We start from the raw sequence: 27,447 nt of genomic DNA on the forward strand, positions 1-27,447 counted from the left end.
CTAAAAAAAGGATTGGAGCACCACACTAAATACCGTATTCCGGTATATACCGGACAAGGCGCTCGAATGATAAAATGCTAAAATCTTGTCTTTTAACCCAACGGAATGAACTTTAACAGGTCTAATTCATCTTTTCACACCGAATCAAGTACGATAATCAAGGAAAAATGTAAAATTCGGCGAAAAAAACGATATTTGTCTATTTTGTGATCATGAGTTCTGCAAGCGTCTAGAGGTACTGCTCCAATCCTGTATTGAGCTAAATCCTTATAAATTTGGTTGGTTTAATTATATTACACAAATACGGCCCATTTCATTGCTACAACGGCAGCATTTTTTCTTCGACCGGACAAGATTGAGCGTCTGTAAAACTTCCAAGAAAAGACTCAAGGGGTAGATATTTGGCATGCGTGACCCCAATGGATGAACGTCTATATTGATAACAGAAAATCCTGCCATTTACTTAAAACTTGAGATGTTATGAACAGAAAACAGACATTTTCACGGATTTTTCCGAGGCTGTCACTTTTAACCTGCTCAAAATAGTCTTAAAACAGGAAAAAACGAGTCCAAAATTACCTTACAGTATCTCCATTCAATGGACAATAGTTTTATAGCAACGATATGGGCCGTATTTGTGTAATATAATTAAACCAACCAAATTTATAACCTACGTACCTGTACCGATCGGTTAATTTTCAGATATCTGCCATCACTGCAGTGCTCTGCCATCACTGCCGCCGGTAATACGGTGTGACAACGCAGTGCTCAAAATAAGAAAACATTAGGCACTGAGAATTGAAAAGTGCTTCAAAAGACAATCATATTCGTATTTGGAATAATTTAAGACATCAAAGAAATTATATTCTGAACTACGACGCTGAAGCACGTAAAGACCTTAAAATTACGCTATTTAATTATGGGATCTATAGATCAATACATGCATATAACGTACAGTACGATTTTAGTAGGTCTGTATATAACTCTAATTAAAGGCGGTCGCCCTCGGACTAACTTGTAAAGTATTTCAGGGTCTTTCAAAGCTATGATCTATTATATGAGGAGAAAACCAAAATAATATTTACATTAATTAAACAAGTTACTAGTTGAAAATATAACATTTTTGACACGAAGCCATTTTTATAAGTATTCAATCTGATTAAAATAGGTTCGCCAGGCTGACGTGATGATACGTGTACACGGGGTCTTTTTACACCAGCACAGACCGTAATTGGCAGGCCATCTAGAAACATAGAAACACTTGTTCACCAAGGGAAGTAACTATGTAAAGTTTCATTTTAAGCTAAGCGAGAGTTATTAGACGTTCTCTACAATTTCTTTAAACTTTTGATTTTGTATGCTTGAGGGTTTAATTTTCTATGAAAAGAAAGTAACAGGTGTATCAATTAGTATTTATATCTATGGTACACTGAAAATAATCATATGTCAAGTAAGATATAAAAAAAGATATTTATTATTAATTTGTTCCCCTCTAATTCGTAAGCATCGGTGGTTCAGTGGTAGAATGCTCGCCTGCCACGCGGGCGGCCCGGGTTCGATTCCCGGCCGATGCACATTTTTTTTTATTTTATAAATATGTAAAGAATGCTATTTTTTATTATTTTGCACTGGGTTTTATAGCATAAATAGGTTTCTGGTCCACTTTAAAGGAACTCCACTGAGGTCAAACAGCTTGTAACATAAAATTTGAAATTTTTTAACAAATGATAAATATGTAATATACTCAGAAATAAATTGAAAATCTTATTTTTGTGCTATTCTTAGCCCGACTTGAGTGAAAAGCAAAGCAACGCTTTTCAATTTTGGGTCATTTTTCACAATAATAAGTTACAAATATATCTTACCCGACATGTGATTTTTTTTTATATTTTTGGTTCCAGGAATAGTCAAGTTATTGAAATTATATAGATGTTATAGAATGATATTGAATATTATAAAAGTTTTTTAAAAGTTGAAACTTCCATGAAATGGAACATTAATTTTCAAAATATTATTTCCAGCCTCGTCATGTAAAAAAATACTCAGTGGGATCCCTTTAATCATATTATACACTAGGGGTAAAGTTTTAAGTCCAGTCAAACCCATCTTAAAGACCACCTCTGAATAAACAATACCTTATCAAGGCCAATCTCTGACAATCCTTCATATCATAAAAAGAACAAGGTAACATCCAATTTGTCTATGAAGACCATGTACAGTCTCTCCATTTTTTCACAGGTTTGACTGTTTTTGTTTGGCTGTTATTTCTTTTCTTTTACAGTACATTCTGCAGGGAAGAAAACTAGCTAGAATTAATGACAAAAGAATCTTTGGAATTTTACATGCAATTTTAATCTCATTTCAACAAGTAATAATTTAATATCTTCTAATAAACATGAATCAATTTTAATGCTGTTGGAAAGTCAAAGTAACTTTAACAATGGTAAATTGAAACTCACAAAATGAAATCCAATATTGGAATATATATAAACCAAAAAAAATATATATATATTAAAAGACATTAAGCTTATGTTCTTCACAGTGTCAAGTTGAGCTGAATTCAAAAGATTGTCTGTTATTATGAAGGATTAATTGACAAACATTTAATATTATGGAAAAATCCAGCAGTTACTGTTAATATAACACAAACTAGAATGGCTAAAATTTTTAATATATCTCTTGTATGTTTTTAAATCATGCAAATGCTCATTTCAATATACAAGAGTTTTTTTAATAACTTAAAGGGAAGAAATCTAAATGGGCCCACTGTAAGACTTCAACACAAGCAATCAGTGATCACATGTGTCACCAGATGATAGCAATTGTATTTGGGGCCGTTTGAATTGTTTGTTCCATATATACTGCAGCTACTTTGTAGTATGTTGTAGCTAATGTGTAGCAGCAACAAAATTCATTACCCCTAAACCGCCTTTTTTTCACGTGCCATAACTCGGCCAAAAAACATTTAACCTGAAAACCCAGTAAATAGGTACTTCTAATAGAACTTGAGGTAACATTATCAATCCTATACAGTTATAGGAATAAGATTTATAAGAGGAATATCTATATGTATTAATTTTGATGAAAATATACCCTAACAATGACAGTTCTTAGAAATGTCCAATAGCATGGACTCATACTGGCAAATTCATCCCTAAATCTACAAAAGTAGAACTTGAAAATTTTGTTAAAAGATTATTCCATTCTGTTAATGATACATAATTCATGTGCATTGAATAGAAGAGACACCTTTTGATTAAAACATTAATCTCAAGATATCTGCATGGGAATATAAAAACAATATGATTACAGGTACAAAATTTATGAAATTTTATAGAAAAATTTGCCTGTTACATTCACAGCTTTTATACCCTATTTAACAAACTAATATTTTTTTCAAAGACAAGTAACATTACATTATAATATAACATTTATGTTTATTTTTAGTGTATTTGCCCTGCTTAAAATTTAGAAATGTCCCTTTGAAAACACAGGTGCTAGGGGCATTGATTTGACCTAAAATGTGTTTGACCTTGTTATTTATACAATAAAATATCAATATATTAAAAAAAAAAAAAAAAAAAAAAAAAAAAATTCAATGTTATATTATTGTCTATAATAATATAACAGTGAAAAAAAATTTTTTTCTAATTTTTTTTTTTTAATATATCGATATTTTTTTGTATATTTAAAATAACAAGGTCAAACACTTTTAGGTAAAAAAAAAAATCTTTCTATTTTTTTTTTAATATATTGATTTTTATTGTATAAATAACAAGGTCAAACACATTTTAGGTCAAATCAATGCCACTTGCACCTGTGTTTGAAAATGAACAGATTTCAGTATCAAATACAAAAGTTTAGCAAAACCAACAGTATAGAGCCTGGTTCCCTGCCTACATTTATCCTATAATGCAGTTAAACTGTTTTAGGGGAATGAACTCAAGACTAGGTCAGACTGTGGTACATCAGAGGTTTATCATTTTCTGTTACAGCAGGTTTAAAGTTAACATATTTACACACATGTAACTATATAATTTGATGATAAAGGTACATTCAGAAAATTTACACATAGATTGTCCCTCCTTTGACAAGTGCTTTAGTGTGACTATTTCTTTGTAAAGCAATACACCTCAAGAAGTTACAGTTATACTTATGAATATTATATAAAGTTTACATATTGTCAATTTACAAATTACAGTTAAACCTGTCATAAAGACCACCTCAAAATTAAGAAAACCCTGTAAAAAAGGACCAAACCTTCAAATACAATAGTAAACCCTGAAGAAGGACCGCTTGTCTATAAAGGCCATGTATTGTCTCCTCTGGATGGCTTTTATTCCCAGATTTCACTGTGATTTTTTAAGGCACTTACTATTTACAGAAATCACCTGATGCCTTATATGCAGACATTTTTCTTACTATCTTAGTAATGGGGTAAAATATAAGTGATCAACTTAGTAAAATCAGTTCAATTTTGTATAATAAATTCAAAGATTGACCTTGATTGTGATTTTTTACAATTCTCGAATAAGAAATACATGTACATATATATAATTTTATATTTCTAAAGTTTGAATGTTGAAGAATTATTTTCCTAATCAGGCATTGTGCCGCTTAAAAGTAAATCTATTCAATTTCATCAGAACATGTAACATCCTGTGAATATACCATTGGTGCTTGAATATTTGGATCCCCTCCTTCAAGGGAGATTTCTGGAAGCGAGGCCAGCTTTTCAGCTTCATTCTGTCCAATATTAGGATCCTCAACAGCAAAACTAGACTCCTCATCCTGACTGCCTTCCTCCTGTTCAATAACATCATTATTTGTGTCCACAACAACTGTTTGAATCTCACTGTTTTGATCTAATTCTGTAGCATGATAGACATCGCTCGATTCAAATACCGTCTGATTTAACGCCATTATCTCCCCTTGTTGATTCTGATTAAGCTGAATTATTTGACTATGATTTTCGTTAAATTTGAGCAATTTTTCTTGCTGTTCCTCATTTAACTGTATGTTCCCGTGCTGATCTTGATGAACCTGTATTACCTCCCCCTGTAAGTCCTGCGAGTCCGGGTCAATTATCTGTAATATTACAATCTGACTGTTGCCATTCTCCAACCCCTCGAGAGTCTGCTGCGAACTGCCTGGTATTCCATTTATACTCACAGCAGACACAGTAGTGCTACTCTCAAGAACTTGGCCATTTTCATTAGTTTGACCTTCTAATATATAACTATCTTGAGGAATGATTACCTGCCCCTGATCTTGAATTTGACTACCACCTTGATTAGCATAAACACCATTCTCGGTCTGTATGAAAAGACCTTTCTCTTTTAAAAGTTGTAACTGTTGAGGGGTTGCACACCCATAAGTTAATCTATGCAATGCTTCTGCTTCCTCTAGAGAAAGCAATTCTGTTGGTTCCTCGGGTGGTTGAATTTGTATATTGTCCGTGGTTTTCTCATTAAGAGCAATACATTTTGTTTCTACTGTGCTCCCTTGATCTGTTGTTGGATCAAAGACTTCACTGACATGTTTTAACAAGTTATCAATGTATCCTTGCCTATAAAGAAATTCTGTGTATTCAGGATGTTTTCTTTTATAATGACGTATTAAGGTGTGTCGGTGACCACACCGGGCCGCGCAAATACCGCACACGAAAATATAACCACTATGATAGATCTGAAGATGTTTCTTTAAGTCATAAGTACGTACAAACTCCTTATCACAATGGGAGCACTTTATCTTCGGCAATAACTTATGTTCAATCTTATGACGACTCAGCTGGTCAGGATACTTAAAAGTTTTAGCGCAAGTATCACACTTAAAGATACGCTCCTTCATGTGAGAATACATGTGCGTTTTCATGTTTCCTCTCTGTTTAAATACTTTCCTGCATTTTGTACAAGGATAAACCTCTGCATTCTTTGAATGAAAGATCCTTGTATGCGCAATGAGTCCTGTTTTAGATTTAAGCAGACGTCCACATTCGTTACATTGGTATTTGAATATTTTGTAATGAACACATGTTATGTGCTCCTTGAGATATACATCCAGATGAAAGAATTTATCACAATGTGGGCATCCAAATTTTTTCTCCCCATGCAATATCATGTGTTTAGTGAGATTACTTTTACTTGAGAAAGATTTTCCACAAGATGGACAAATCTCTTTGACATTATTTATGCTAACAATTTCAGCTTCTATTCCCTCAGTAGCTTCTACAATACAATTGTGATCTTTGGCCATACCTTTGGATCTAAACTGTTCATTACAGGCGGAACACTGGTATCTCATACAACCATTCTCCTTTATATGTTTCTCCAGGTTAGACTGGTTTTTGAATGTCTTTAAGCAGACATTGCAAACAGCATCAGTCAAAACTTCACAGTCGTGGCTATTCAGAGTGCCAATACGTAAAAACCTTTTATTGCATTTATCGCATTGAAATGGATGAGTATGGGACAGGAAATGATTCCGGAATACTTTTGTGTTTGAAAAAGTCTCAAAACAAATGGAACATTTACCTGCTCCATAAAGTCTAATCCCTTCCAATGTTTCACATAATCCCTTATGACCATCTAGTTCCTCTTTCGACAAAAAGCTCTTCCCACACCGTTCACATGAATTGTGATTATCATGTAGCTGCTGATGTTGTTTTAAGTAATATAATGACTGAAAGGTTTTAGAGCATCGCCCACAAGAGTATTTTGCCGAATCATCCAGTTCGAATATTTTACACGTATGCAATTCAAGGTCGGACTGAGACACAAATATTTTTGAGCAATTTTTACATTGAACAGATTTACATTTTTCTGTATGTCTGCGCTTTCCTGACTCTTTAGAAAATACCCGTAAACACACCTCGCAGTAAAATATTTTGTACTTTTCAGCAAGAGATGGACAACACTTAAGTATATGTTTCTGCATGGAATCCTTCCGTGAGAAAGTTTTGCTGCATTGTTCACACTGAAACACATCTGTGTGTATAACTAAATGACGATAAAGATACTGGGCCGTCTTAAAAGCTTGCTTGCAAATATCACACACAAATTCTGCTGCATCTTTAGCCTTTGTAACATCATCAGAGTACAATGTGTCAACATTACTTGCAGTACACTCCTTCCGATGCTGAAGAAGAGCCTCAATACTATCAAAGCTAACATGGCAAGTTTTACAGTTCACCGTTCCTGTCTTATCATGCTGCATAAAATGAGATATAGCATCTAATTCATTTGTAAACCTTTCATCGCAAACTGCACATCCATAGCTACCATCATCAGTCTCTTCGAACATAACTACAACTGAACCCTTCTCTTCAGTTTCTACTGGCACTTTGACTTCAGCTCTTTTTTCTGCTAAACTTTCATCCACAGCTGTATCTTGCCTAACAACAGTCTCGTTTTCACAACTTTTTACCTTATAAGATTCATCAAGACCTTCAACAACATTTTCACCATCTTTAAGTTGATCTTCATCAATGGCCTCAAATTCATTGATTTTATCAGTGACTGCCAATGCTTTATTAACATTTTCATTAATTTCGACTGACAAGCCCTGTTTTTCAGAAGCTTCGGTCTTGGCCATGTCCTCCGAGTCATTACTTCTATTATTTTCAGCAATATTCACATTTTCATCCTCTTTGTCTGCTTCACTCTGAGACCAATCAGTATTATCACTTTCATTTTCAGGATGAGAATCTTTTTTAACTGCTTCATCATTACCTTTGTTTTCATCATCCTTATTTTGTTCATCTTTGTCCTTGGATTTAAGTGCTAGAATACTCTCTTGTACAACCTCTTTACTTAAAGTTCCTACTGGTTCTTTTTCTACTGGAGTACTTTCCGGTTTGTCTGGAATTTTCTTAGGCCTTCCTCTCCCCTTTTTAGCATTAACATCACCTTCAATGGCTGTTACCTTACCTACAGCCCTGCCATCTGCTCTAGAGATATTATTCATTACTTTGATTTCCTTGTCATTACTACTAAATGAATCATAAGGCTCTTCTTTTATCTCCTTTTTCACAATATGATACACAAAATCTTCATCATATTTACTGTGTTTCCCACGATTGCTTCGCTTCGGCATCACCCTGGTTCCCGACACAGTCACATCAACCTTCGGGGTATATTCTTTATCTTTCATCGTGTAATCAGTTCCACCCATCACCTTATCAGCAAAGTCATCCTCATCATCGCCATCTTCATAATTTTTAGCATAATCCTCATCATTTGCTTCAAGTTTTCTCTTTCTGCTGTACGTTTTTATAGGCTTTCTAAAATGTAACATTGCCTCTTCTCTATTTACTATGACACTGGATTTTTTTGGCTTACTTAATCCACTTGGTCTTACTGTAAAAAAAAAAGAAATCAAACTTTTAAACTTCTTTTAAAGTTTTAAACTCTTCAAATCAAAAAATATATATATATTTATGCAAAAATTATCACAACTTCTTGTAAAGCATATTACACAGAACAGAACTTGACCATTTAAAGTCTTTTGTTTGCCCATTATGGTAATTAAACAATAATCTGTCCTAATTCTAATAACATTTTTCACAAATATAAATATATAAAATAAATTCAGTCAGTGTGTTTGTGGTGTCTTGACTTGTATTATACATGCACATGTAATATAAAGGAAGCAGTGTTTTTTTTTCACTTTTAGTTGAATATTAGAAGGGCCAATGGAGAGGGAAAAATTGTGTCGTGGACAGGAAAACAAGGAGGTTAGAAATGGATAAAACTGTTCTCTTTTTTTTATCAATTTGTGATATGGTACCATTATTTTTATATCCTACTCTCTCACTATTGTGATGAAAAATAAATACATAAAGATACAGGGGACAAAAAACAAAAAAAATATATACTTATTGGGGAGGAAAATTGTGCCGAATTCCGGCCCCAAATCAATTGGCCACTGTGAAGGTATGTATATAAAACTTGTATTACATAGATCATGCAAGTGTCACGTGTATTGTAAATATTCTGTTTAATTTTTTTTATTATTTTGGGTTTTATTTCTTGAAATATTGAAATAACTTAATGCAGATAATAGCTCTGATATTGAAATACAAAAAAATTAACATTTTCTGTCATGTAATAATATAGAAACTACTTGCAACAGTGACTTTCTGACCTACAGAAGCATAACTAGCTTTCAACAGTGTTCATTTTCCCCTGAATTCAAATCTAAGCATAATTATGTTGTTTTGTAACCTTATGGTCGTTTCTCGAAAGATTTGTAACACAGAATTTCTATGTAATTCAACATTATATGAACAATTTACATAGAAAAAATAAAATGTTCTTGAACAAAATAATCTGCTGCTATTTTTAGTAGGTTTGGCAAAGATTTCAAGTATGTCCCACTCACTTTCAGTAAATTACATTGACAAATTTCTTTCATTCTGTAATCATTTTAATCATTATATTAACAAACAATCATCATCACAGCAAATATACAGCTTATACGCTTTAAATAGAAGAAATGTATTTCAAAGTATATATTACCATCTACATTGTATTTACGTGGTCGACCTCTCCCTCGTCTAGGTGTGTCCGATGATGTCAACACATGTTCTCGAAGATGATGCACCATCTCTGTTTGCGTCTCAAATGTATTTCCACATCTGGGACAGTAAAACGCTTTCCTGATTTCACCAGTTGGTCGACCTGTGTTAGCTGTCTGAAATGATTACAATACAACAAAGTGTTACTCCAAACTTTTTTTTAGAAATCAAGTTGTTTTGTGATGAAATCTTGACACATATTTTGGAAGTTGCTTGACTGGTTTTTACGTCACACTGACACATTAAAGGTCATATTGGGACGTTCCAGCTTCACTGGTGGAGGAAAACCTCCTCGACATTTGTTTGAAGTAACCTTAATTCCCATACCTGAAACTATACACTTTTGTAAAATAAAAATCACTATTCTTGAAATGTGGAGTGAGTAACCGATTGGAAATTTTGCTTACAAACTGTTTGGCCGGTATACTACAAAGAAGGCAGTAAATATTATATACAAGAGACCGGTTTGAGCCGGGTGATGCCCCCCGAATAGGTTTTGGACACAGGAAAGTACACCTCTTGTAGTTTCAAAGTTATGTCCCTCGAAAAAGTTCAAAGTGCAATACTTCCAAAATTAGGTAAGGCAGAGTTACTGTTCTTTGCACTGCACTTCTAATCAATGTGATCTATCAACCTACAAAGTTTCTTGATGATATCTCTTATGATTTCCAAGTTATGTCCCGGACAATTTCAAAAAGTAAAAATAAATAAAGGGCAATAACTCCACAATAAGGCAAGGCAGAGTTATGATTCTTGTTGACTGCACATCTAACCATTGAGATATATCTACCTACAAAGTTTCATGTTGATATCTCTTATAGTTTTACAGCTATGTCCTGGACAAGATTTTTCTAAAAAGGGAGATAATTCAAAAATGAGGCTTAACAGAGTTATGGTTCTTTTGCACTGCACCTCTACTCAATGAGATCTATCTATCTACAATGTTTCATCTTGATATCTCTTATAGTTTTAGAGTTATGTTTCGGACAAAGTTTAAAGTGTTAAAATTAACAAAGGGCAATAACTCCAAAATTAGGACAAAAAGAGTTATTGTTCTTATGCACTGCACATCTACCCATTGAGATCTATTCACCTACAAAGTTTCATGTTGATATCTCTTATAGTTTTAGAGTTATGCCCCGGACAATATTTTTCTATAAGGGGAGATAATTATATAACCGGGCAAAATAGAGTTATGGTTCTTTGACACTGCACTTCCTCTCAATGCCCTCTACCACTGTATGAAGTTTCAACAAATTATCTCCAATGGTTTTCAAGTTATGCTCCGGACAAGACAACGGACGGACAGACGGACAGAGAACAAGGCGCCGACTATATGCTCCCCCGAAATTTTTCAGGGAGCATAAAAAACAAGAGGTGTCTATAGGACAAATGGGCATAAATATGCTTAAAAGCAAATCAGAGTTTTGGGACTTGTGCTAATCATGTTAGATAATCACAGAAACAAATGTGTGAAGTTTCAATGCATTCCCCTCAGCACTTTTGGAGATACCAGCTTGCACACAAAAACTTAACCGAAGTGTGATGCCAAGCTTTGGCAAGTACAATAGCTCTCCCAATTCATTGAATTTCTTGCGTGTCTATGACGTGTTTTAATGTCTTTAATTCACTTGATAGATATATAAGGAGCATTTTTCAAAATAACTTTGTTTTTTTTATGTCGTTGAAATTTCTGTCTCTGTAGATTTATACTGTACAGTAACTTCTACAGAGTTGCTTCCCTTATGTGTATACAAAGTACACTAGAATCAAGAAGCAAGTTTTATTTTCATTTTCTTGGAATCAATTTGTCATATTTTTTTCCATTAAATTTCAATAAAACTGTGTTTAAACAAAGAACGCTTAAGTTCTCATCATGAAATCAAGCAATTTGTGCTTAAACTTACTTTTACATGTACAGCTTGTTGTTTTGATGACAAAAAATGTGAAGTCATTGTTTCAGTTTGTGCACATACTCATGTTCAGCGGGCCGATTATGATTATATAAGTTTCCCACCCTCGGCCACAAACCCATAATCTGTCATGTGACACTCATAATAAGTTGAAATCATAATAGGCAATTTGGTTGTTTAAAATAGTTACAAGGGTATTAAAAACAGTATCTAACCTACCTGAACGTTGTCTACAGCTGGTTGTTCCACGCTTCCATTTACATCTTCTGCCTCATATACAGAGGACCCTTCATCAAGGAGAAGGTCAGAGGTCAATGGCTCTATCCTATGTCCCAGTAACACTGAAATGTGATATAAGACAATGATCTGAGGTGGTTCATCAAAATTATATTTCTTTGCACCTTATTTGTATCAACTTTTTATCCAACAGTCATAAATTGACAGTTCAGAATGCTGTGACTATACCATAGCAAAAACCAGAACTTACATTGTGCTCAATATAGTGTCAGGATAAATCTACGATGAAAAGAAAAAGATTAAGATTTTATTTTGATCTTGCCCCTACATTCTTTTTAACCAAAGACGATATTCATGCATAATTTAGTGGCCTTTAGAACAACAAAAGCTTTTCTTTGAATCTGATCAAAACATAGATGAAACAAAAATTACAATTGTTTGAAGAAAATTCAATCAAAACTATGATATCAAGTGCATTAACAAGGTTAACTTTAGATGTGAACTAATGTCACCCGGTTCTTTTTACCAAAAATGTTGATATTGATATTAAGCATCAAGACTGACATTGTGGTCCAGTTCCATTTTATATCTAGAAATGAAAACAATATAAAAGTCTCTAACCTTGTCTCTAGGTTTAACTTGTCTTAGATTTAATTGTGAAATTCTGATCAACTTTTGACTTTTTTCCTGTTCATAATTTCTAAGTGTAGATTCAGTATGGCAAACAAAATGGGAAAATCAACAAGCACTCTCATCAGAACCTCTAGCATCCCACTCTTTTTTACAATGAGAAAAAGTTATTTAAACCTAAATAAAGCCCTCCTATATCATACCTCTGGTCATCCCATCCGGTTCTGGTGGCTTTCCGAGCTTTCTTGCAAAGTGGGGAGCATACCATACCAATAACTCTTCTCCAGGAGTTATCTCCCTTGTCGAGTTGTAGAAGATGTTATTACCGAGCTGATATGCGATGCAGTTTTTGTTACTTTCCAATGTGGCTGCTCGTATCAAACAAAGCCAGTTACATTCATTCTCATCAGTGGTATCTAGACAGACTGTGGTTCCATCTTTAGCTATTAGCTATAATATTGGAAATATGCAATCAATTTAAACAAACTCCAATGGGGTCCAAAAGGCCTAAAAACTAAAACTTTGAAAATCTTACATATACTGTGGCACATAAAATGTAAAAATGCTATTAAAAATTATATAGAAATAAACTTAGATGATAAATTGAAAATTGACATTTAATTAAGTTAAAAGAATTTAAATGCATCCCATATTTAGGTCATTTTTTTACACAACAGAAATGATTATTCTGGAAAAATGGAGCAAGCAAATGATATGAAATGTTGCTCACAAGTTATTGGTATAACCCTATATCATGTGGTATAAACATCTTTAAAAAAAAATATTTCCAGTCCTGTCATATAAAAAATCTCAGTGGAGCCCCTTAAATAAAACCTTCAAACCTTCATGCTATAATTCATGAGTGTTGTTTGTTTTACTTGGTTATCAGTCACACCCAAACTTCAAAGGTTACATGGAAATTTACCAGCTTTTCTTTTGGTATAAAAATTAGGTATCCCTTTGTGCATTATTTTAGTCTTAAACTGGCACCTAAGTAGAACCATCAACCTTCTGCAAGGTGTAAGCTATATGTAACTATTGTAGTTAGAAAGCTTCTCCGCATATAAGTATAGAAACCCTGACAGGATTCTACTCTCAGGGGAGACAATCAAGTAATTAGATAATAGCAACCATAATCACTAAACACACTGAAGCCCATCATATTCATGACTCAAATATGTTATATATGAATAATGCCTGTCACCAACATGCTTAATGCAGCACCCCCCCCCCCCCCCCCCCAAGCAGAAAACTGAAAGTCTACCATTGTACAAATTTTCAAAATCTCCTAAAGTGGGAACAAACTTAAATTTGGGTTATTTAGATTGAAGACAGGCTGAATTACCTTTAATGTAAAGAATCCAGAATCATCAAATATATGAGTAGTCCTCTTAGCCTCATACGGTCCAAGCTGTGTTTTATTGGCTATTGTTTCCTTGGCAACCACGCCCACTAAACCACACCCATTATCAACAACCTGTACAAACCCTGGCAATGTTAACCTTGCCCTGTAAATGCAAAACTTGTCATAATATATTTCAATACAAATAACACAGATCATAGTTGCTAATATTGACCTTTTGTGTAAATTTAAAAATCATGATATGAGTTTTCGAAGTTGATAGAGAAAGTCAAAATCCATTCAAGTAAAACCATGACTGGAATTTATTAAGTTCATAAAGTCTAGATCCATTCTAGAATAATGGATTTTTTAGTTTTGTTTTATTCAGTTCATATATATTAACTTTAAAAATACTGTAACAAAAGCTTGTGAATATTTGGACCACTCTCAAGACAACATGCACTTCCTGGAACTAACCTGTGCTGGTGCTATATGAGAACTCATGGTCATGGGTTTTGGACATAAACCTATAATCATGACTGTGATAACACTTAAATGATATTTTAGATGAAAGAAAAAATCTTCCTGGCATGCAAATTTCTGTATTCACAACCATTTTTTAAATCAATAAAATCTATGCTCTAGTTTCATCCCTTGATATTGATCTACAAAATCAATTAACATCATACAGATGTGTACGTGTTAAGTATCAAGTTAATACCTCATAAGTAAATTAGACTTAACTTTGCGCATTAAACATTACCCTTATGGAAACACTCAAGTTGAGTATACTAGCCTCACTGACTGCTTTGTAAAAACATGTAGTTAACTTAAAAATCAGCTAGACTCCATCCTGGTATGGTATTAAAATATCATCATACTTGAGATAGAAACTTCCTTAAAGATCGATACATATAGAAATGTGGGCAATTCTCACATTAAAATGACATCATAATTTCTTGATGGTAAAAAAAAATGTACACATAAAAATTAAATACAATAATAAGCATATTGATAGTTTGCTATATACCATTGGGTTGGCATAATGTCACTTTAAGCTGGAACCAAAATACTCTCAAAAACTAAAAGTTCAGCTATACAATGTATAAATCCTCCTTGTCCTATGAAATAATCTATATCACATTATCACATACCTTGTTGATAGTTGATCCAACTCTGTCTGGGCAATGTTTAGACCAAGCTCTGGGCATAGTTCTGTTGAATGGCCTTCGCCACATATGTCACAGCCTGGGAAACAGAACACGAAAAAATAAATGCAAAGTAACAAAAAAAAAAAAAATAAACTGACTGAACTTTAGAGGCATACAAAGTAAGTGGGAGTTCCACTTGTAAATTAGGTCTACTATCTTTTTTGTAGATCACTAAAGGTAGGTCAAGTTGGCATGATTATTTTTCAAAAATGCTGAATGAAATCAAAGGTGGTCAACCAATTATAAATAATTATTCCAAGATCTAAGAAATATAATGGAGGAAATTGAATGAGTGTAGTTTTTCTTTGTATTAAGTGGAAATTAGTGTAATATCGTATTTATTAAAAGCTTTATTACGCATCTTGGAGGAAATTGAATGAGTGTAGTTGTATAAAGTTAAAATTAGTGTAATATCGAATTTATTAAGACTTTAGAGGCTGTATTACACTTCTGCTCTGTGGTTTATGTGATAATATTAGATAAACAATCATGATACATACAGTCTAAGATGTCCATAACACTTGTCAATGTCACCTCGTCAATATTTAATCCGGCAAGCACCTGTCCATGTGTTCTATGATTTTCTGAAAGAAAATGAAGCACAAAGAAATCTATAGACTTGCCAAATGTAATTGTGATCTATAGAAGAAGACATATTAACTCTACTGTACAACTGCTAGATAAATATACCAAGGTTAGTAAAAACCCTGGTTTTATGAAAATATAATATATTCTGTTACTGGAAGTTTGGAAGTCATTTACTCTTTGATTTTGGCTTGTGACTTCCAAAATCCAATCAAAATCTCCTCTTGGTATTGATGGTTCCCATAAAGTTTTATTGAATTCCAACCAGAACTTGCAGAGAAGTAGCATGGAAATGATAATTGCTCTATATGCATACTGCATAACTATATTAAATCAAGGGCCATAACTCTTGTGTTGAAGAGTCTGCCAGGGACAAGAAGACTATACATGTATGCTCATCTCTTATTGGTATTGATTGTTTCCACAAAGATTTCTTGAATTCCAGCAAGTAATTGCAGAGAAATGGCAGTCTTCGAAATTAGGAGTAGTCTGATAGCCTGTGACTACCAAATTTCTCTTCGGGTTACCAATATTTCGCAGTAAAAAGACCAACTGCGCTACCATATTTTCAAAGGCAATTTAAACAACTGTTTTGAACAAATGAATCATACTAGAGAAATATCTTTCATGCTAGTGAATATTCAATCTGGAAGTCTGACCAGCCTAGTGATTTAAATCTGAATTTTGTACACTGAAATAGCACAGTAACGGTTTCTGCTCCATATGCATACTTCATAACTAATCAAGGGCCATAACTCTATGTTGTAGGGTCTGACCAAAACAAGGCATGAATATGCCCAAGTCCTTTTTAGGATTGATGGTTTCCATAAAGTTATTCATTGTCTAGCCAGTTGTTGCAGAGAAATAGCGCAGAAACGATTATTACTCTATATGCATACTGCATTATGTTGATAATCAAGGGCCATAACTCTGTGTTGAAGGGTGTGACCATAGCAAGGTAATGATATGCACATCTAGTCTTGATATTGAAGGTTCCATTAAAGTTTCATTGAATTCCTGCGAGAAGTTGCAGAGAAATGATTTTTGATCTATGTATATTAAATGCATAACATATCAAGGGACATAACTCTGTGTTGAAGTGTCTGATCTGAACAAGGAAAGAATATGCACATCTCCTTTCAGTATTGATGGTTCCAATAAAGTTTCATTGAATTCCTGCAGGTATTTGCAGAGAAATAGCAAGGAAACCATAATTGCTCTATATGCATACTGCATAACTTATCAGGGGCCATAACTCTGTGTTGAAGGGTCAGACAGGAAGAAGGCGAAGATATGCGCATCTGGACTGACGAATATTCGTACTCGATTTTTCATTTTGATTCGTGATTTTCCGAGTACTTGGATACTCGCCCCAGGCCTACTAGCGCCGAATTTAAATTCGGATGGACAGACAGAAGGACGGACAACACCAAAACAATATCCCCTCCCGATTTTATTTTTACAGTTTCAAAAGCGGCACAGCCTGATATGTGATAAATTTGTTACACCTGTAGAGAATCACTATTAGAATTGTTATGAATCTGTGGCGAATCATTATTGTGGTGAACTGGTGAATTGATTCATTACAAACGCTGACAAACAGCAAGAATCTGTTGTGGTATTTCCAAGATTATGCAAGATACACAAAAATTTAATTGATTTTAGAGGTGTCTGCTGAGTATACATTTATTATCATGATGGGGGCGAGGGCACCTGTGGTGGCAGGGGCAAATTTTAGTGCTAAACAGCTAAAATAATGCAAACTTTTCTGGTACACAAAATCGGTGTAAAGTATCTTCTTTGGAGATTTTGAAGAGACTTGAACTACAAGACCTTCTGAAATTCACAAGTTTGTCATAGTATTTTTTTGTAAATAAGTCCAATGATTTTAAAGTGTTTATTTACATTGGCAGGCTTCGACATTAGCGGTGGTCCGTTGGTCCGAGACCACCTGATTTTGGCAAGGACCACCTAATTTTAAAAGCCACTGGTCCGTCGGACCACATGAATTTTGATGGTTGTGCAATGCTCATTTGGGAGAATGGCGATTTGTGTCAAAAACATGTTATATACATTTTGTTAAAATCATTTGTTCGAGGTACATGTATATAGTTCATTAATCTCTGAATAGTTAAAGACGTCCTTAAGTCATCAAAAACTTTCATTTTAAGTCGCTAAAATTTTGTTTTTGCAAGTTAATTAAAAGAGTTAAGAATTTGTGATAATAATTTAGGTACAAAATTCATTCAAATGGTGTTAGTAATTATGCATCGTCGGTAATTATCATACTAGTAATGTATAGGTTATCGGATAAAATTAAATTTCAGATACTTGAATAATGGCAGCAAACGAAAGAACTTGAAAAATACATCTAATAATTTGTTGCTACTTATCTTAATGTTAACTGTTTAACGATAATAGATCTATTTCTTCCAGAGATAAAATTACTTTTAAAGTTTAAAATTACTCAATGTCAAAAATAAATGTAAACAAGGTAATAAAAATCTGTATTCATAATGAACGAGTGAGAAAAATAAGCTTAACTATAGTTATATTGTCATTATTTTTTATCCTTTAAAAACAAGAATAAGATATGTTATTTATCAGTTTTCTTTAAAACAGTTATCTATAGAAGATACATGTAATTATGATAATAAGACGTACCATGTATCAGGAATGAATATTTGAATAACAGACACAAATGGTTTCACTATTCCCTAACTTGAGTTGAGGGAGAAATCACTTCAATGTAAGAATTAACAGAAATAAGAGCCCTGTTTTGTATTTTTGAATGAGATAAAAATAAAAGCCAAATAACATTACAATAGAATACCTTGCCCTCTTTAATTTCTGATTAGATAAAAATATATATGTCTGAAGATACCTGTTTTCTTTAAAGGTCAATAATACATCTTTGTCATCAATTTTAAGCATATATTTTTCTAAATTTGCAGTAAAATGTTACAATAATAATAACAACTGACCACCTTACTTCTTGAAGGACCACATAAAGTTCAAATCTAGTGGTCCGGCTTACCACTTGCTGAAAAAGTTAGTGTCGAGGCCTGATTGGTTATCTTGTTCTACGAATTAAAATAAGGCGGAAATTTCACAACAATGTTTCTTTCAGATGTTCACGTAAAACAAATATCATGGATATATTTGGGCTTAAATAAATGAAATTCTTAATAAAGAGAAAGGATTAAAAGTTATGCGTCACAACTTTGAAATTATTTACCAGTAAATAATGTTAAAATAAATATTTCATCTGATTTTCGTCAAGGTCGTTTCAAAGGGGTACGGCTCATTGAATGTTCACAAAATATGTATTTGATGGTAGAAAACATTTATCCTAAGTCAGAAATGAATTCTAAGTCCATTCCCATTACACTATATACTAATATATAGACTAGTATATAGTGTAATGGGAATGGACTTAGAATTCATTTCTGACTTAGGATAAATGTTTTCTACCATCAAATACATATTTTGTGAACATTCAATGAGCCGTACCCCTTTGGGTCGTTTCCGCAATTTTAGGTCCAAGAGCGCATGCGCAAAGTGTGCGTTTCGATTTCGCGAACCAAAAGGGCTGGCGTTTTAAAAAGGGTTTCCTGTGTCATGTTCAAATAATAACGTGTATAAAACATCACTTACAAGGTAACTACAATTCATTTGAATGTTATGTTTTTATTTTCAACATTTTTGTTTCGATTGAATGAAAAGCGGTGCCTATTAGAGTTGCAAAGTGTGACAATATATTCCATTACTGTTTGGTAAAACACCACAAGCTAAATACTTAGGTTAAACACCACTAATGAATTTATCTTTAAATCTAAAAAAAAAAATGAAAAATTAAAACTTTATACACCATGGCATGTGATTATGTGATTAATGAATTAATTATATTGATATTACAGATGTTAAAATGTGTTTTATGTTATCAGATGGTATTATTAAAATTTCCAGATCAGTAACAACAATTTTCAACATGGTGGTAAATTATTTTATAGAATAGATATAGAACATGGTTATCTTGATATCTTATTCTTCTGATTTTAAAGGTACCAATTAAGTTTTTTTTTATTCTGGAGATATAATTTTTGTTGTGAAATCAGTTAGATATTGAATTTATTTATTTCATTTCCAATAGGCTAATAAGCCCATGAGGACAACATATTACAAACATAATATATATGACATGACAGAGTAATGCATGATAATGATAATAATACATCTCTTTTTCAAATATTTGAAATATAGGAGAAGGTTGAAACTCAACCTTAAAATAACTTCTCCAATAGAGGAGAAACAATTATTCAATACAATACATTATAATATATATGCAATCATGGGAATAGTACTCCAATTTTTAGTCAACCTTTATCGAAATCGAAAACAAAGGAGAAAAGGTCATCTCATTGGCTATTCGTGAAACATCATCATCAAAATAACTGTAGATTGATTCAAATATCATTTTTTTTTCTTTTCTCTTTGAAACTTTTAGTATTGAATTTTATATCTTGAAAGGAGTAATATTTCCACTGTGCTGTGGCAACCAGAAGAAGAGAAGAAGAAAAATGCTGAGATATATACATTATTTTACATGTATCATTGCCCGTACATAACGTTATTTCTAATAGCAAAAGCGTTGTATACATATATTCCTAAATTTCTAATTACAGTTTTGTTATCAGATTTAATCAATTCTAAAAACTTAAACATATTTGGTCTATTCCAATAGTATCTTGGTATATACTTTTTCCTTAAATCATTGTAAAGATAGCATTCAATTACAAAATGAAATTCATCCTCCAATAAACCACATAAGTTACATTTCCTTTCATTTATTTCAATTCTTACTGGACGTGCCCATCTACCTGACTCAATTTGTATATATAACTCAAATTTTTTGGAGATTATTACTCCATCTGATGTATATTACTCCATCTGATGTAGGTCTATACCAACAATTTATGTGCAAAATTTCAGATCATTAGCTCGTTTCGTTTTTCCAGAATAATTGTTTTAATTGTCAAAAATGACCTAAAATCGAAATCGTTTAAACGCTTTTCACTCAAATCGGACTGAGAATAACACAAACATACGATTCCAGTGTATTTCTAGGTATATTTCTTGATTATCTTTTGTATATATTTCCGTTTTAGGTGCACCAGTTGATCTATGTGAGAAATAAAATTTTTATGGTTTTAGGCTTATGAACCTCAGTGGAATTCCTTTAATGGGCAATCCTAGGAAAACATAAAACATGATACTACTTGATTTCATATTTTTAAAAAGTTACATTTTTGTGTGTTTTATAAATATGCATGTTGGTATATGTGCCAATTATGTATGTGTTTATGTATATTTCCCTGAATAAATCGATACGTGAAATAATTGTAAATTAAGACAATTTATTTTCAGCATTTTGCATATAAGTTAATACTCTACAGCTACAAAAAATATTACTCTTGAAATTGCATATCTATATTCTCTACGCGTCATACAATGGTCGTTCATTATTCAAAACACGTAATTTTAGAAGTTCTTTGTTGCTGAATAATTTCTCTTTATCAGGTCCAACATTGAATTGAATTCCATTATATTTGAATATATGTAATTTAATTATTTAAAGCCATCTGAAAATATGAGTGTTGGCAGTAATGATGACATCTGGTTCTACAAAAATTGGGTTAACGTTGATACAGTATCGTCTACCCAGACTGTATATTATTGCCATGGTTGTAAAATTTCATATAATTTGATATTAAATTACTTTATATTTCAAATATACTCATAAAAGTAAAGCAGATTGGTTGATGATTGTTATTGACTTAACGAATTTAATATTTGCCTTTTAAATTTAAGGTTTGATCACAATGGAACAGCTTTGTAGAGTATTAAAGAAGCCAAATCGTCTCGATGATTATGCAGAGGGAGAACATAGAGGAATTTGGTGGCGTCTGACCAACACAAGGACACAAATACAAGTTTTACATCGTTGTGGACAGATATATGTTGTGATATTTTGTCTCGCCGTTTGTTGGTCGTCTGCGACACTGGGTTTACCAATAGTCTATGAGGATAATCCAGATACCCTGTACAAAGCCCAGTGTTTGATGATGTATATCTGCTTTTGCATAATTTCAAACTATTTTTTGATTGTCTATCATGCAGGAAAATCGCATTTTTGGAAAATAAATTCAAAACAGTTACCAATAAGTGACGCAAACAGAACGGCAACACGTAATTTGTCTGGAAGAGAACATTTGAATTCAGAAGCCAATGAGAGGAATCATTCTGATTGGATGAAATGTTCCAGCTGTGATATTGAAGTGCCACCTAGAGCTAGACATTGTGCAATATGCCAGACTTGTGTTATTAAGAAGGACCACCATTGTTTTTTCACCGGATGTTGTATTGGATTTTATAATCAGAGATACTTTATTACATTTTGTGTCTTTGGAATGATTGGAGGAACTTGGGGGTTATACAATCTTGGGACGTATCTGAGTGCAAACTATGCGCCATTTCTTAGTTTGCAAATCTACTGGTATTTCTTACCAATTTGTTTCATATCGTGCCTCTTTGGCCAAGTGTCGTTTTACCACGCTTGTTTAGTATTACTATTTTACCTTCATATTACAAGCACTGCAACCTCTTACTATTATTTTGCTTGGCAGATGTACATAATATACCATGGACAGACGAGTTACGAATGTGTCAAAAGAAAGAAAATTTACAATGACGATTTTTGGGCCAATATGAGATCAGTGTTTGGCTCATATTGGATCGTAGGATTTTTGGTGCCGATGCCGTTTTTGCTCAATGAAGGTGATGGAAAAACGTGGAGACTACACAGAAAAGTTATGTGAGACAGAAAAAATGACAATCTGTTATAAATCGAATGTTAAGTGATGCATATTTAGGAATCACGCACTCTCTGTAAAGCACTTTTTCCGAACTATCAGTTGGTATAGATTTATATCAGTCCCTCTCAGTCCCAGTAGATTTTCTGTTGTGGAAAAATTCAGTTCATTTTCGTACAAATTTAAGCGGTATTTAATTATAGTTTAAGTACTTCTATATAAAGTTTGATACGAAAAATCATCCACTATGTTTAATAATAAAAAATGAGTGCCTTTTGAAATTATGTAATTCTACACTTTTCTCTATATAACATGTTTAATGCTCATTGCAGCTCAATAACTGAATGCCATTACATTTTTTAATACGTTGTTTTTTGCTTTTGTGTAACAGCACAATGTAGGATGTTTTTAGAGTTGGTGACATTGATTTGATATTTCACTGTAAAATGCTGTTTTTTTAGATGTGAAATTGATTCTATTCGATAATTATTTTACAGAAGTATCGTTTTATTGTATTTTATAATCAATTATCACAACGCCTGTTAAACTCTTCACGCTTGTTCCCAAAGGTAAAGGACTACGCAATTTATTTATTGTCTACACCAGATCTTAACGAGTGGAAAATACCATACACGATTGTGCTAAAACATTACTCGCTGTGCTTTGATCTAGCTTTGGAAATAAACTTTAAAAAGATGATATACATGTATCTTGGTATATGGACATGCGGTTTGATATTACTCATAGTAATGTTCAACTTCAAAAAAATCTTTATTTATTAAATATTTAATCAGTAATAATGTATTATTTAAAATAGACTAATATGAAATATTGCTTTGTACACTATTTTTGTTTTCACATGCCATTCAGTCCGTAAGTTTTTATGAGTATAATTATCTTTAATGTGGCCTAAAGAACAATAGAGAAAAGAATGGGGGTCCCCGGGTGGTACTCCGGATCAGGGCAGTAAGCCACATTGAATTTACCAGAGCACAGTTCAGCCACCGCATCGTTCCTGGGCAATCTGTCAAGCCGTTAACCAGTACTAGTTGCCTCCACTTTCGCTCTGTACATACCAGAGCAGAGGTTCAGTGCGAATGACCGTAAAAAAGAATCACAACGAAAGTGACCTGCACCGTCCGGGAATCGTTCTCGGATCACGCGAGAGCAATATAGTAGCCACGTAAGTACTATCTCGTTACAACAACCGATCCATCACTTTGTCATCTACGGATTGATTTTAAATTAATTTTATATAAATGTGTAGCGCATTTAGACGATGAGTCACCTTTATAATTTAGGTATGTAACTCAAAGATCAAGGTCACAGTGACTCCAAGGCACTGAAAATGCACTGATTTTCTTGTCCGGTCCAGTATTCTGTCATTCCTGGATGGATTTAAAAATTACTATGCATATAATGTGTAGAATATTATGACGCCATGTCGCGCACAAGAATTAGGTCCCTAGCTCAAAGGGCAAGGTCTCACTTGAAAATTTATAGTTATGATATGTTTTTCTAAAGTGCACTGATGTTCGTGTCCGATCAACAATTCTGTCAGTTTTGGGTGGATAAATTAAATATAACTATGCATACTTATATTGGACATAATGAAGACGTGTAGCGCGCATAAATTAGGTCCCTGGCTCAAAGGTTAAGGTCTCGCTTGTATTCTCAAGTCATGATCTTGTCGCATGCAAGAATATAAAAATATCTATCTATCTAGGTCTCCAGCCACAAGGTCAAGGTCACACTTGTGTTCTAAAGTCATGATATGAATAACAGGTAAACTTTGTTCGCTTAAACTCGGATCACTCGAATACCTCACTTCGTTCGAACTCATCGCCCAGTCCCGGCAAAATTCCTATATATATATAATATATATTGTGCTACCTCGGATCGCTCGAACTCTCGAACCTCTGGTCCCTTCGGCAGAAATATAGTGAAAAATCACACCTTTTCGGTCGAACAAAAAAAGACAACAAAAGTTGCGGGTGGACATGTTCTGAATGGACCTTTCCAATGTAAATTGGCTAACTTGTTATCCAGTTGACCTGGATTGCGTTACCGGTATGTTTGTGATACTGTTTGTGAGCAGTTGACCTAGCAATGAATGGAAAGGTATGGCTAAATGTTCCGCTACGTCTTTAGTCACGATAAAAAGAAAATAATTCGTGAAATAAGTGTAACTAACACTTTTAATGTATAGAAGGTTTCATATTTAAGTACATAAGTGGCCATAACCAGTCATCAATTCTGTCATTCATGAATAGATTTTTAAATAATTTGGTAATTTTTGTAGCACATTAGGAAAAATTGTCTCACTGCCAGGTCGGCGGCAAAAGGTGAAGGTTCTACTTATGTTTCTGTCTTCTTGTAATACTTTTTTTAATAGAAACCACGCCTTTCTCGTAAGTTTAAGGTCATGGTTCCTCTACTGTACCCTAATTTGATTTGTCTGTTTCCAACGACAAGTCATTTTTTCCCCATATATTTATTTAACTGTGCAAGAACCATTGCAATAACTTACCAAATACTAGATAAAAAATGGTTTTTCAGTAGATCTAATATTTTTATGACTAATTTGGATTTAAGAATTCTCAGATAAAGTTGATAAGATATCCACCAAACGGCTTGCTATTTTTGTGAATATTGTAATGATTAATAAATCACGGTCGCCTCCTTACTCTATTCAAACAACAGTGTATATACATGTGTTAGACACACTCTGGAATCTGTTCCTGGAACCAACCTATTCCGAGCAATATGTGTAAAGTTTCTTGCTCAAGGAAACAACGGATTGTCCATTTCAGGTTTGAACCCACACATGTCCTATTTAAGAATTTGCAAACTATTTATGGGTTAGTTTTCAATACATAATATTTAGATTTGTTCTATGAAAGAAATAACTCTTAATTATTGTAATAGCTTAATACTGACTTTTTACTCCTATTTAGGAGAAATAAAATACTAAAATAGAACTTTTTAACTCTCAACAAGGAGTTTTCAAGGTTTCAATTTATTAATTGTCAATTATCATGTAAATGAAATGTTTATAGATAAAATATGTTTAAACTAACGAGGGTTTAAAAAGCCGTATTGGAAGAAATGTAAATTAATAAGGAACATAAACTCCTAATTCGGAGAAAAAAGCTGATATAGAACTTAGTATGTCCTAACTAGAATAATTAAAAAAAACTTATAAGGAGACAGAACTTATTATGAGTTGAGTTCGAGTTCAGTTCAAATTAGGATTTCATTTCAACTATTTAGACTTTTTAGCACCTATTTAGGACTTACAAAATCCTAATTCCGACTTACAAAGTCCATAATGTTGCAAAGTCCTAATTGAAATTTGATTTTTAAAGGCTTTTAAAACTCTTTATAATGAATTATTATTTTTTATATAGAACACTAAGATGCTTCCGTACAAAAACTTCAAAAGCTCACATATAATTTCTAGGAAAATCTTGAGTACAGTTTTTTCTACTTTTCATTTTATGTACATGTATATTATAAAATTATTTTATTTCTGTGAAACGTAAACGTTGCAAAAACGTTTTACATGTTTATGCAAAATATGATCGAGATCTACTTAACTCTTATTTTTTATAACTGACTTATCTTTCTTATAATATACTTTACATGTATTTTAATTTTGAAAACTTTATCAATTTGATGTAAGTAGAATGTAGGTGAACTCGAAGCAATGTAAACACCAGGCACATCACACCGCGAAGTTAGTGATAATTTTGTTTGTTTTGTTGGATATTTTAAGTTACACCGACAGAAGACCTTAGTCGCTCATTCGTGCATTATTTCAGACACAAGTGGGCACCGAACTTCCGTAAGCAAGCTTGACAGCTCCATCCAGTCAAAGATTCAATTCCATAGCGGCGAGTGGCAAGTGATTTAATGCTTTGAAAGAACAAATAGTAAAAAATCTTAGCGAATGCAAGGCCTGGCTTCCATTTGTAGATTTTTCCAGTATCAATGTTATGGGTATCATAGTGAGTATAGAGTCTGGTTAATCTGCCATATACTGGTGAAAAAGGCTAATCGCTTTTAGTGCCAGCAGGGTGAAGATTATGTGTGGATTCCTTAGAAGAGATAGTCCTATATCAAGCTGAATTAATGTCATTTAGAATTATATAACATCCTAGTATTGATCTATCTGATTAAATATCATCACAATCATCAACAGTACATTAAATTTATTATAAGTTTCTTGATCTGATATGTGTAATGGACTCGAGTTGATTTTGGAAGATCAGAATCTCGGAAGGTGCGGAAAAGTCAACAATGGTCTGTTTAAGTAACCTTAAAATAACGTGCGTGATGCTATTACGAATACGTCAGCAACGTACGTACGTTATTCTAGACAAAACACGTACATAATATGGATTTTTTCTTCTGTCAGGCCGTATTTGTGCATGCAGTACATGTAGAAGGTATAGCAAAGTATGCACAGATAAACACTATAAATCAGTTAATGTTTGCTTCTGAAAAGTATGTCTTTGACAACTGGGTACAACTCAGTACAAATCTATAACGCAGAAATGTGAAAATTACGCAGAACTTGTGCAAAAAAGTAAATCGAATTATGCAAATCTATGGCCGAAACGAGCAATACATTTGGTGAACAGACAAAAAATAACTGATAGTAATGAATGGTTGCATACGGCTGAGTAGACGTTTTATTATCTTAAACCACATTACAAATATTTCCAGGAAAGATTTTGCTTAATAAAAACAGCTTCGAAACACAAGGCTATCTGATTTGTACGAGCATGAATCAGATATTGCCGAATGTTTTGATATTCTTTCTCTTTTGTATCATAGGAAAAAAAACGTTCCCTGTTGTCACAATATAAAACCCCATAAAAAGTTACAAATGAACGAGTATATGGATATGATATTTTTTATCGCTATCCGTTTCTCTGCCGTCACAATAAGTAAACCCCGGATAAAATGAGCCAATAGATGAGCATGCTCTAGAGTGCGGAGAACTAATACACCTAATGCACCCAAGTTAAAGCACTGTTCATGTATATCTATACGATTTTACTCTGGCGCATCA

The 27,447-nt window shown here is 33.2% G+C and overlaps 2 protein-coding genes and 1 non-coding gene across 3 annotated transcripts; 2 read left to right on the forward strand and 1 right to left on the reverse strand.

Moving 5' to 3' along the window:
* The first annotated feature begins 1,503 nt into the window (after positions 1–1,503).
* Trnag-gcc (transfer RNA glycine (anticodon GCC)) lies at positions 1,504–1,574 on the forward strand. The gene has a single exon. It is a non-coding gene; the product is annotated as a tRNA-Gly (tRNA).
* A 2,241-nt stretch (positions 1,575–3,815) lies between these two features.
* LOC132724371 (uncharacterized) lies at positions 3,816–19,087 on the reverse strand. Its single transcript, XM_060709221.1, has 9 exons — positions 19,016–19,087; positions 18,734–18,777; positions 15,411–15,494; positions 14,854–14,947; positions 13,703–13,865; positions 12,561–12,807; positions 11,710–11,831; positions 9,519–9,693; positions 3,816–8,357 (listed from the first exon to the last, which is right to left on the reverse strand). The coding sequence occupies exons 3-9, from the start codon at positions 15,424–15,426 to the stop codon at positions 4,630–4,632; spliced, it is 4,545 nt and encodes a 1,514-aa protein (XP_060565204.1). The 5' UTR covers positions 15,427–15,494; positions 18,734–18,777; positions 19,016–19,087; the 3' UTR covers positions 3,816–4,629.
* LOC132724368 (uncharacterized) lies at positions 19,022–23,208 on the forward strand. Its single transcript, XM_060709217.1, has 2 exons — positions 19,022–19,155; positions 21,367–23,208. The coding sequence occupies exon 2, from the start codon at positions 21,378–21,380 to the stop codon at positions 22,371–22,373; it is 996 nt and encodes a 331-aa protein (XP_060565200.1). The 5' UTR covers positions 19,022–19,155; positions 21,367–21,377; the 3' UTR covers positions 22,374–23,208.
* Positions 23,209–27,447: the final 4,239 nt, after the last annotated feature.

The sequence above is a fragment of the Ruditapes philippinarum genome, unplaced genomic scaffold (genome assembly GCF_026571515.1).
Source record: "Ruditapes philippinarum isolate M1 unplaced genomic scaffold, ASM2657151v2 ctg224_1_1_1_1, whole genome shotgun sequence".
NCBI classification, from domain to species: domain Eukaryota; kingdom Metazoa; phylum Mollusca; class Bivalvia; order Venerida; family Veneridae; genus Ruditapes; species Ruditapes philippinarum.